Genomic DNA, 12,987 nt, shown 5'->3' with positions numbered 1-12,987 from the left:
ATAACATGGGACTCCCAAAGCCCGACTCATCGAAATGAAGAGAGTTAGAGAAAATGAAGGTTGCATGAGCACTGACTCTCCCAAGCTGTCCTCCAACCTTCACAGATACAAGCATGAGCACACACTGAGACATAAGTAAAAGAAAATTTAACAGAGGGGGAAAGGGTGGGGGGGAGGAGAAAGAGTAAGAAAAGAAGAGGGGAAGAGATGATGTTATTTCTAAATTGAAATTAACAATTTATATTCAACATTATGAATTCTTTTCTAAAAAAAGGTCACATGCAGAAAGTATATGAGAGAGGGAATAAGGCTAAAGTTGGGTCGTTATTGGATGCAGTTGCCATAGAAACAGAGAACCTGGAGCTATCTTAAGTCAGTGGCTCACCATAGTGTGGAATGATGCTCCAGGCCATGGCAGATGCATAGATGCCCCCAGTCATCCAGAAGATGCACAGCCAGCTAAGGTGTTCACCTCGTTTCTCCCGCGATAAGAACTCAGAAAAGTAGGTAAAAACAATTGGCAGGGAGCCCCCAATACTGAAGGGAAAAAAAAACCAGCAGAAAGAGACAATCAAGTAATATACTAAAAAAGGTCATAAAGGAAATCAAATTCTTTCTACTACACATTTAGGCTCTGTGATGGCAGTCTATTCATTTAGGGGACCAGCAAGGAGGCTTCCCCTCCATTTGAAAAGCAATCTTGGGTTGTTTGGGCTTTTGAAAAGTTATTGCATTTACTTATTTGCTTGTTTGTTTATTATTTATGTGTGTGCACACACACAAGACATGGCGCGATGCATAGGGGTTAGGCAAAAACTTGTGGGAGTCGGTGGTCTCCTTCCACCATGTACATTCTAGACATTAAACTCGGGTCATCAGGCTTGGTGGCAAGCACTTCTACCCGCTGAGCCATCTCACCTGCTCTTAACTGTAATACAGCATCTTTAAAATCAAACAAAAACACTTCGTCCAAGTGCTTCCCGAGGTATCGCGTGCAGCTAGAGGGCCAGAGGGGATGGACTTATGGTGGACAACAGTGCCTACCGCAGCTAGAGGGCCAGAGGGGATGGACTTATGGTGGACAACAGTGCCTACCGCAGCTAGAGGGCCAGAGGGGATGGACTTACGGTGGACAATAGTGCATACCCTATGCCTGAGATGAGTCTGCAGAAGAGGAAGGCTCCGTATCCCTGCACGAAGGAGGAGAGAGAGGCGAAAGAGGCATTGATGGCCAAGGACATGCTGAGGACTTTCTTCCTTCCCAGTTTGTCAGCCAGACCCCCCAGGATGAAGGCTCCTGCCATCATTCCTAGGTAGACTATCAGCCCTGTGAAGAAGAAAGAAGGGGGTTAACGAAAGAAGACAAGGCTTTAGAGAGCTTTAGTAACTTTCTACTGCACCCTCGGGCTCTGTAGTGAAATAATGTGAGAATTGAAGAGACGAGCCAGGTGCTGATCACAAGCATGTCACCCAGTGGACACTTCACCCATCCTAGAAATCCCATGGCAACCCCAGGAGAAAGGGGATGGAACAAGATCCCCATGGCAAAGCAGAAACTCTCCACAGGTGATTTTCTACGCTTGCTGCTATTTCAATGAAGCAATAAGCTGTCCAGCTTCACATGTATGCATATCAACACAGATGAACTGAAACTAGGTTTGTAACATCATTCTAGAGGCCTCCATTTTAGCCTCACAATCTGTAGATGAGAAAACGCCGGAATCTTGCTTTGAAACAAGGAAAGGTGTACCTTAAAGGACCTCACCTGAGGTGTGGTGTTTAAAGAGAGAATTTCCAGAGTAAATTGCACAGGAAACATAGCCAAGGGAGAAAATAACGTAAATGTGAAAAACAGCCATTGGCAACAGCATCGACTGGCGTGCACACACGCGTGAGCAAGAGTTGTCAAGTTACAGTGTTTGGACTTCTAGTTATATAATTTGTAACGATGTGGGATGAGTCCAGTTTCACTCCTCTGCATGTGGGTATCTAGTGTTCGCCACGCTGTTTATTCACGAGATTGTCCCTCCCCTGTTACATTTTACTGGCATTTTTCCCAAAGACAGACCCACCATGTGGCTGAAGAGATGCCTCTGTGCATAAAAGCAATGGCTGCTCTTCCAGAGGTCTTGGGTTCAATGTCCAGCATCCACATGGCAGCTCAAAACCATCTGTGACTCCAGTTGCAGGGGACCCAACACCCTCTTCAGGCCTCCTCAGGCACCAGGCACACATGTGGTACACAGACATCAATGCAGACAAAACACCCGTACACATTAAGTGAATCTAAATATACATATTTAAAAGATCAACCCACCCTAAATTTGTGGCTTTATTGCTAGGTCATGATTCTCTTCCGCTGATTCTTTCTTTCTGTCCCAGTACCATTCCGTCTCCGTCTCTATAGTTTTGAAACATATATGAAGTTGGGTGGTGTGATGCCATCACTTTTGTTCCTTTAGCTCAAGCTTTCTTTGGCTATTCAGTGCCTTGTATTCCACACAAATTTTATATTTTTTCTAACACTGAGAAAAATGCCATTGGGATTTTGATAAGGATTGCATGCTGGGTAGTATGAGGATTCTGAAGAGTGTCCGCTCTTCCAGTCTATGGACAAGAGACATCGTACACTTACTTGTATCTTCTTCAACATTCTTCAGGGTTTTATAGCTTAGTGTGTGGCTCTTTTATTCCCTTGCTTAAATGTATTCTGAAGTATTTATTGATGCTATATAAATGGCAATGGTTTTAATTTCTTTTTTCAGACAGCTCATCCTTCACATATTTCAGAAACACTACTGATTTTTGCATGTGGATTCCCCATGCTACAACTTAACTGAATTTATTCACTAGTTATAATGGGTTGTTTTTATGGTGTTTAGGTTTTTTAATTTCATTTTATTTATTTGCTATAGGGCTATATCATCAGCAAACAGACACGTTTGTTTCTTCCTTCCTAATTGAGATGGCTTTATTTTTCTTTTTTTGCCTGAATGCTCTCACTGGGATATTCCAGTCCTAACTGAAGAGTGGAGCGTCCTGACCTCACTCCTGGTCCAATTAAAAAGCTTTTACTATTAAGCATGATACTGGCTCAGGGCTTGTCACTCACAGCTTTGAATACGAATACAGCAATGTGCATTCCTTCTTCACCTGACCTGCTTTAAGTTTTTAATCATTGCGCTGGATAGCTTTATGTCAGCTTAACACAAGCTATCGTCATCTGAGAGAAGGAAGACCCAAGCACCTCTCCATGGCTCTGTATCAGCTGCTTCCAGGTACACACCCTGTTTGAGTTTCTGTCCTGACTTCTTTCAGTGATGAACTATGGTTGTGGAAACATTAGCCAAATCAACTCTTTCCTCTTCAAGTTGCTTTCGGTCATAGTGTTTCATCATATCCGTAGAAACCCTAAGACACAAATAGTGAACTGTCTTTGTATTGCAAGAAAAAAAGAATTCCACTTGATCATGTTGTATGATCTTCCAAGTTTGCAATTGTATTTGATTTGGTGATTATTTGGTAATATTTTGTTGATGATTTTTGTACAAATGCTTACTGGGGACTTTACCTATAATAATCGTCTTTGAGTTTTCTCTCTCTGGCTGTAACAGGCCCCCAGGCTTTAGCACAATTGTCTCCATGATAGAAGCATTGTTCAGGCCTTGAGATCCAGCACACAGGCAGCAATTGCTGTGGGATAATGCTCTTGCACACTGCAAAGATTTTTCACTCATATTAGTTTAATAAAACATTGATTGGCCAGTAGCCAGGCAGGAAGTATAGGTGGGGCTACCAGACTAGGAGAATTCTGGGAAGAGGAAAGGCTCGGTCTGCAGACACTTTCCAGACTCAGAAGTTAGATAAGAATGCTGCACTGAGAACATTTACCAAGCCATGTGGCTAAGCATAGACAAGAATTATGGGTTAATTTAAGTTGTAAGAGCTAGTTAATAATAAACCTGAGCTAAGAGGTCAAACAGTTTGTAATTAATACAATCCTTTGTGTATTTCTTTGGGACTGAATGGCTGCAGGACCAGAAACTTCTATCTACAAGCAACGGTTGCCAAACCAAAAATAAAGGCTAGGTCACTGGTTCCAGGATATGGCCGAGAAACTCCCTAAATGTACTAACATTGCTTTTTTAGTTTCTGTAGTTTTGCTTCTTTCTAACTTTTCTTGTTAGCTGAAGTGTATCAACCAGGATGTGGGTTTTGTGCATAAAACACCAAAAGTTGTACAGCTCAGGGTTACATGATTTGGGCTAGTTGCTCCATTCAGTGGCTAGCCAGCAAATAAAGAGTTTCTTTTCAGCTTTCAGAGTGCATATGCTTGGTTTTAGCATCGGAGTGATGTTGGCTTTATAAAAATGCATTTGGAGATGCTCAAACTTTAAGGGAAGACTTTAAGAAATATTGCCATTAGTTCTTCAGCTATTTGGTAGGGCTCACCAGTGAAGACATCAAGTCTTAGGTTTGCTGTACTGACAAGTACTTGATTACTGATTCAATCTCTACTAATTTTTAGTCTCTTCAGGTTTCCTGCTCCTTGTGATCTGGTCTTAGCAGTATGTTTCTAGGGTTTATCTATTTTTGGTCATCTAATTTGTTGACACCTACTTGTTCACGGAGGTCTGTTATTACCTTTTATATTTCTGTGGTGTCAGCTGCAATGTCCCCTCTTCCCTTTATTGTTGTGAGTCTGTCCTCTTTTTCCTTAGGTCAGCCAAAAGTCTATCAGTTTTGTCTATATTTGAAAAAAAAATGAGCCTACAGCTATTACACATTACTGCTCCTTCCAGATAAACATTGGCTAAATTTCTTGTCTCTATATTAGTCCATTCTTCTTCATTACTCACCTCCAGAACAATCTGCTAACTGGGAAATAGTTCCTTCATTCCAAGGAGATAAGCAATAAAAAAATATGATCATCACCAAGCAACAAAATCCAGAAAATATATTGGCCAAGTATTATTAAATCATGGGAAAGGAATATCATTCAGTGTGGCAAGGCTTCCAAGAGAGAAATGTTGTACTCTTCTTACAGTGGACATTAAAGACCTTGCCGGCAGCTAGGAAAATGACTCAGTGAGAAAAATGCTTTTCATAGAAGCATAAAGATCTGATTTCAGATATCCAAAACCCACATAAAAGTGTAAGTTTGTAATCCCAGGCAGGAGACCGAGACAGGAGAGTTCCAGAAGGTCATGGGCCAGCTAGCTTGCCATGGGCGGTGGAAAACAACAAAATGACCTCATCCCAAACAAGGTGGAAGTCCCAGTTTGTCCTCTGATCTCCACATACACAGCATAGTTGGGACATGCTTGCATACACTTGTATACACTTGCATATACTTGTATACACTTGCAAACACTTGTATACACTTGCAAACACGTGTATACACTTGCAAACACTTGTATACACTTGCAAATACTTGTATACACTTGCATACACTTGTATACACTTGCAAACACTTGTATACACTTGCAAACACTTGTATACACTTGTATACACTTGCATACACTTGTATACACTTGCATACACTTGTATACACTTGCAAACACTTGTATACACTTGCAAACACTTGTATACACTTGCATACACACATACACTCATATACCTGAGTGCACACACATATACATACCCACACATTATACACACACAAGACAATGTCCAGTGACATATGCAAATCCAGGAAAGCAGAAAGCAAGTCTGGTATGTCTGGGTCACCACTGGTATATATCTGAGTGGGAATGGAGCATAGTTGATGTGGTGGTGGCTGATGGGGAGCTGAGGCTAAAGTGTAGGACCTGCTCACATAGAGCTCTGTGTCTGTGTGTGACAGAGGAGGGAGCCTAAGCTCCTGCATCTCTAAGAAGCTCTCAGGTGAAGCTGGCCATGCTGGTTCAGAAAAAGAGACTTGGCATAGCAAAAGGACTGGTGTTCTTTAACCACAGTGAGGAAGGACACTGGCCTCAGAACCCAGAGATTTCATTTACCAAGTATATGGTTTTGGAGAAAAATCTCTTGCCTTCTGGGGGTGGGTCTTATCTACCTCATTCATAAACTATTTGCTGAACTCCAAACCATATTCCAATATTTTAAATACAAATCATGTAAGATGAGGTTCTGTAGACATCTCACTTAGAAGCTTTTCAGGTTAAAAACAAGCCTCATTGAGATGCCTTAGAAAGAAAGGCGCCTACCACTGAGCCTAACAGCCTGAATTCAATCTCTGTGACTGTACAGTGGAAAGAGAGGGCTGAATTCCCCAAGTTGTCCTCTGTTTTCACATGCCACACACACACACACACACACACACACAAAATAAAAATAAACAAATGTATAAAAATTCAGCGTAAGCCTAAACACAGATATCTACTGAGGGCCACACAAGACATGTTTTTAACCGGAAGTGGCTTCCAGGTTTACCCGTTTGCTAGCTCAGAAGGGAAAACCGCACCAGGCATTAAATTACTGTATCCCATCTCCAAAGCTCTTCTGGACCTTACTTAATGCTGCTCCCTCTAAGTTCTTCCCACAGAGGACCATAAAGAGAAGATGAAGGTCCCTTCATTCTATCCTGTTGAACCTCTGATGGTTTCATCATTATCACCCTGACAGCTACAATGCCCCCTCATTGTAGCAGCTGGATCCAATTAGCAGAAGCCCCGGTGTGCCATCTTCCTCTCTCACACCAGGGTGAGCCATCCGAGGACGCTTCTTCTGGAACACAGCTCCAGGGTAGCCCTTCTCTGGTCTGTCCAATTATAATAATTCCAGTACCTTCTCTCTGTCTGCAGTCCTGCAGGTCCTAGCTGCATTCTCCTTTCACTGGTTCAGCCATGCTTTTCAAACACACTTCGCTCACCCAATGAGTCATCTTCTACACCCAAGTCTTTCCAGATAGCTGGTATGATGTTGGTGTCCTTGCTATTCCCCGACAGACCTGGACTCACCAGGAAATCGGCAAGTCTTAGAAATTAGATATTCAATTCCACCACCACCCCTCATTTTATCAGATAAAGGTTTAGCCCCAAGAAAGCTCATGACTTTCCCAGAATCTTGATGCTGGCTGAGGGTCCACGGTCACTGCCTCCCTGGTTTCCTGGCACCAAACCTGGCGCTTTCACTGACAAACCCCCCTGTCCAAGCCAATGGCGGCACGGGAAGAGCAAGATTCTTTTTTTTTTTTTTTTTTTGGTTTTTCGAGACAGGGTTTCTCTGTAGCTTTGGAGCCTGTCCTGGAACTAGCTCTGTAGGACCAGGCTGGTCTCGAACTCACAGAGATCCACCTGCCTCTGCCTCCCGAGTGCTGGGATTAAAGGTGTGCGCCACCATCGCCCGGCAAGAGCAAGATTCTTAAGTGAGGTTAGGGAGCAGTAATGGAAGAGAAACGACCCTATCCATCAGGGAAGAGAGATGTGAAATTAACGACGCCTCTGAAATGGCGGCACTACTAAACTCATTTAGAACCCGCCTTTAGCTGAAGAAATTAAGACAATAAATTTGGGAAATTGGAGTGCGGTGGAGTTCTCAAAAATTACTTTAGCTTGAAGCAGATGAGAGACTACTTAGAAAGGATTACACTATCATCCTTCAATTCCATTCACAGGCTGCTGGGAGATGAGGGAAGTGGCCTCGTCATTTTTTTTAGTAATTAAAATTTGGGATTACTATATAAAGAATAGAGCTGATAACGTCAAATGGAGGTGGATATGGCTGGGGAGCCATAGCTTTCAACTGGTGACAGCACAACAAAGACATGGACTCCTTCTGCATGGAAAAGAAAGCCGTCTTCAACAACAGCCATGGCGGAAGAAACAGAGACATCTTCACATCGTGCATAATAACCAGCCACATGGCGATGGTTAGCCAGATACATCTTTATAGACTTCAGCCAGTGGTCTTCTTACAGAGCTGTCACCTTGACCTGAGAGATGGGCTGGAAGGGGCGGGAGGGGGTCCAGCATGAGAGCATATGTACAACCACCCTACGTTCCTATTGTCATCAAGAGTCCACCCCAGGGTGGGCTACTGCCTTAGGAAGTCAGGGCTCAGGAAACTGAGGATGAAATGGTGGCATTTTAAAACGAAGCCAACCATATACGAGAGGAATCACAAAGGAGGCTAGAGAGTTGCAGGAGGTACTTATTTATAGCAGCGTGCCTTTTAAATAGGCTCGCCTTCCTCCAGACATGGAGAGGGAGCCATGCTCCAATATAAAGCTTCCTTTGATGAAAATACTTTTCAGTTTTCTCTAACAAAAAAAATAAAACTTAAATGGAAAAACTTTCCCTGCAACCCAATTCTTAAATTTCAAATTTCTTTCCATTAGAGGGACATCCGCAATGTTCTAAACTCCACCACACTAAATTTTTCTGCCAAGGGCCAGAAAGTACGTATTTTACTTGCAGGTAGTTATATCATAGACCACCCCCTAGGGTTTTTTGTATATGGTTTGCACTGCTTCCTCTTCCTCATCTTTGTCTTCCTTATCCTCATCCTGGTCTCCCTCCTCTCTCTCTCCTTTTTTATTTTCAAAATATATGTAACGAGAAAAGAGGACTTGAATTTCAAAGAGAGAAATGAGGTGTATATGAGAGTGTTTGGAGATAGGAAAGAGAAGGAAGAATGGATATAATTGTATTGTAATCTCAAAATAATAAGAATAATAAAAATTTAAAGAACATAAATGATAATTCTCAGTATGGTTCTAGTGAAGGAAAGTCTACAGGCTAGCATAATATAAATAAAATCTTTAACCATATTTAATAAAAAAAATCTCTGCTTTCTGAAAGTTCATCATCCAATAGGTTTTAAAAAAGATAAGATTAATGTCCAGAAAAGGAACATAGTCAGATCACTGGCAAACAGGTGTCTGGAAGGAGGGTGGGGATCTGAGTGTGGCTGACTTAGCATTTGAATGTGGAATGGAAGGAAGGAGGGGGCAGGGCTGATGAGTGCACATCACATGATCAGAAGGTGATGGGACTAGAAACTGGCAGAAATCCAACTCCTGCCTGTGTCACATCTGTCCTCTGTGTCACATCTGTCCTTCCAGAATCTAGACACCTTTTTCATCCAGTGACCGAACCAGACTCCCTCCTCTTGAGGAATCAGCATCGCCTACGTTCAGGCAAAGTTGTTTCATAGCAAGAAAAGCCAGACCTTTGTCTTTGGGGACACTTAGGTATGTGCCTATGACTTTTGTCCAGCATAGGGGCATCTATGATGTGCCATAAAAGCCTAAGTCTCCTAGGAGCCTCTGCTGTCACTTCCTGGCAGTTCTCGGTGGCATAGTGGCTTAGTCTACCTGGCTTGACCACACACAACTTGTTAGACAATTGGTTCACCCTGATTCCCTTTGGGCATTTTTTGCCTTAAATGCTTCCAAAGTTAAATTTTCTTATACATATCTGAGTAGCTCAAACTGGAGACAGGACCAAGGCTAGATGCTTCGTGGGTCGATGGCTAGATGCCTCTTGGGTCTATGACTAGATGCCTGTCAGATCCATGGCTAGATGCCCCTTGGGTCTCTGACTAGATGCCCCTTGGGTCTCTGACTAGATGCTCCTTGGGTCTATGGCTATATGTCCTTTGGGTCCATGGCTAGATGCCCTTGAGTCCCATGGCTAGATGCCCCTTGGGTCCATGGCTAGATGCCCTTGAGTCCCATGGCTAGATGCCCCTTGGGTTCATGGCTAGATGTCTCTTAGGTCTCCAGTATTTGCTTACGCTTTCTTTTTCTTCATCTACTTTATTCTTTGACTTTAAATAGAAATCTTCCATGAACATGCTTAGAGGGGTCACATGGATCCTTTTAAATATCCAAACTAAAATAAAACAAATAATAAATAAACTAAAATAAAAAATCACCTAAACACCATGACCTTGAGGTTTCAAAACCAGATGTTTACAGAACAAGCCAAGTAGCACACATGGGCAAAGCTGGCAGAGCATCGGTAGGGAGTAGGTGGCTGGAGCTTTGTTGGAAAACCAAAGCATATGAAGGTAGCGGCTAGAGAGATGGCTCAGAGGCCTTTTGATCTTGCAAATGACATGAATGCAGTTCCTAAGCCCATATCAGATGATGCACAACTACCTGTAACTCTTGCTCCAGAGAATATTATGCCTTCTTGTTTCCTCTGGAACTTGCACACACGTACACACATTCTCTCTCCTCTCTCTCTCTCTCTCTCTCTCTCTCTCTCTCTCTCTCTCTCTCTCACACACACACACACACACACACACACAAAGTGGTATTTTTAAAGAATATGAAAATACATGATAAATAAATAGATAGGTGACAGATACATGCATACATAGATTAGATAGATAGATAGATAGATAGATAGATAGATAGATAGATAGATAGATAGATAGGTAGGTAGGTAGGTAGGTAGGTAGGTAGGTAGGTAGGTAGGTAGGTAGGTAGGTAGATAGATAGATAGATAGATAGATAGATAGATAGATAGATAGATAGATAGATAGATAGATAGATAGGTGTTTCATCTAAAGGGAGTAGACACCACCTAACCTCAAACAACTGCTGAATTATGTATGACCGATCTTATTACAGTTTCAAAGAGACACAGAAATTTGAATTGCTAAATAAAACTCTGCTTTTTAAATACTCTTCTAGCAAAACAGTTATTTTTATCTATTGCTTGAGAACCCGTGTGTCTTGTTTGATTTGTGTTTAATAGTATGTTAATAAAGTGAATACTCACATTGTTAAAAATAAAATATAACTCATGGTCCAATCTCTTGTTTTCACTCCTTTGCCAAATACACTTAACGTGCTCTTTACATTGAATGGCCCCGAGATGTTGATGTCCTATGTTTCCCTGCCTCAGTGTCTCCTCTCGTACTTGGACACACCGTCATTCTTCTGTCTGCAGGGCTTTACATGGTTGGTCCCTCTCACGCTCCAAACCTAGCTCTGAGAGGCCTATCTTGACTAAGCATCCACCCTAGCCTTTCCTTTCAACAAGCTAGATCATGACAATCAGTAAGGACACTGTTGTTACATATTCTAAGTGAGTGATGCTGACAACATGGGCAGAGAGGAAAGCAGCAGAGGTAGGATGAAGTGGCTGGGTTCCAAAGGTGCATAGATTAACACCACTTGAAGGGCAACATTAAAGTAGAGTTGAATGAGTTCTCCAGAGGTGTGGGTGGCCGTAGTGTGACTGAGCACTAGAACATCCCAATGTTCAAAGGTCAGAAAGAGAAGAACCTAGCGATGGAGACTGGAAAGGCACAGCCAGTGAGCAGCAACAGGAAGTGGGAGACAGGGACAGATGGGAAGTTTAATGAGTGCTGGGGGCAGCAGTAATGCTGAAGCGGATTGGGACTGAACCCTGCTCAAATGGCTTCAAGGGAAAATGGGGAAAGAGGGTTAGATTCTGAGTTTTCTTAAAACAGAGACTTGAAAAGATGTATGTGGGTCAACACAGGTGAAACCGCAGCACACTGGGCACCGATACAGAGGAAAGACCGTTGAAAGAAAAACCTGTTGATGTCACAGGAGATAAGAATTTTTAAAAGTGATATCCTGGGGGAAGATGAGTAGTGATGAGAACCAATATGCAAATGACCAGGTTCCCTCCCCAGAGTGACAGGAGAAAGGTGGCAGCACAGAGGGGAGGAGGCAGGGAGTCATAGAGAGAGGAGCCATGGAAGTTCTCTTCCGGTTGCTCCTGTTAGTCTTAGGAAAGAAGAACTGAGTTCATAAGTCAGCGTGTAGGCATGGGAGTGAGGCCCTGGGAAGAGGAGAAGGAAACAGCCATCATCAGTGGAAGAGGAAATAGACCTAGGAAATAAAAGGCAATAACTGGTAGTACAGAGAGCCTGTGAGGGTCCTTGAGCATGAGTTTAGTAGGGTCAGCACTCAACTGTGCATGTTTTTCACCAGCCACATTCAGCGACGGGATGCAAAAAGAGATGGGTAATGAAGCCAATACAAACAGCAGTGCGGAATCTAAGAGAGAAGAGAGGCACGAGGAAATTCACGCGTATGCAGTGATTCTGATTAGTGTCCATAAAATCTAAGTTCAATGAGGAATGCTGTCAGTGCCAAAAGGGAACATGGAGGGAGATGGAGGTTGTTCACTATCCCTCTCCTTTCTCCACTTAGAAACTGGTCCTGAGTAGTGTGTAGAGATCTTAGAACTGGGGTGTCAACCTTATGACCTTAAGGAAATGGAAAAGACACTCATGGAGATGTGAACCTCACAGCCCTGACATCAGCAAGTCACTGGCTCAATGCTTGGAGACACACACTGGGAGAATTCTGGAGCAGTAAATAAGGAATGAATGCCTTTATGACTCAAAGCGGCTGTTGAAAGCAGCCAAATATATCCTGTGCACATATTGTCTCCTATAAAAAGAAACCACGCAGATAAAAACATCACCTGATTGGCTTATATAGTTATCTTTTAGGCACAAAGGCAAGAAGGTTTGATGTAGAGAAAGGGCCCTGTGCCAGTGATCTGGCTAAGTTTTTGTCAGTTCGACACAAGTTAGAGTCATTTGGGAAGAGGAACCCTTAAGTGAGAAAATGTCCCCTTGAGATTGGTCTATAGACAAATGTGCAGCCATTTTCTTGATTAATGGTTGATGTAAGAGGGCCTAGCCCACTGTGAGCAGTGCCACCCCTACACAAGTGGTCCTGCAGTATATAAGAAAACAGGCTGAGCAAATCAAGGAGATTGGCAAGTCAGTAAGCAGTGTTCCCTCATGGCCTCTGCTTAAGTCTCTGACTTCAGGTTTCTGTCTTGAGTTCCTGACCTGACTTCTCTCAGTAATAGAGTGTAACCAGAGAGTCCTAAGATAAAACAAACCATCCCCTCTCCAGTCTACTTTGGATCACGGTTTTTTTTGTTTGTTTGTTTTGTTTTGTTTTGTTTTGTTTTTTGGTTTTTCGAGACAGGGTTTCTCTGTGGCTTTGGAGCCTGTCCTGGAACTAGCTCTGTAGACCAG

At 42.7% G+C, this 12,987-nt stretch overlaps 1 protein-coding gene across 4 annotated transcripts in view; it reads right to left on the bottom strand.

Annotated features, from left to right (window-relative positions):
- The window catches only part of Sv2b (synaptic vesicle glycoprotein 2B), a 153,242-nt gene that overhangs the window by 42,977 nt on the left and 97,278 nt on the right, over window positions 1–12,987 (bottom strand). For all 4 annotated transcript variants that reach the window (XM_026784292.1, XM_026784291.1, XM_005357752.3 and 1 more), the window contains 2 exons: window positions 1,147–1,327; window positions 386–537 (listed from right to left, as the gene is read on the bottom strand). In XM_026784292.1, the coding sequence (XP_026640093.1) occupies window positions 386–537; window positions 1,147–1,327 (333 nt within the window). The remainder of the gene's footprint in view (window positions 1–385; window positions 538–1,146; window positions 1,328–12,987) is intronic.

This window comes from Microtus ochrogaster, chromosome 22 (genome assembly GCF_000317375.1).
Source record: "Microtus ochrogaster isolate Prairie Vole_2 chromosome 22, MicOch1.0, whole genome shotgun sequence".
Lineage (NCBI taxonomy): Eukaryota > Metazoa > Chordata > Mammalia > Rodentia > Cricetidae > Microtus > Microtus ochrogaster.
This window is presented reverse-complemented; position numbering and strand designations above follow the sequence as displayed.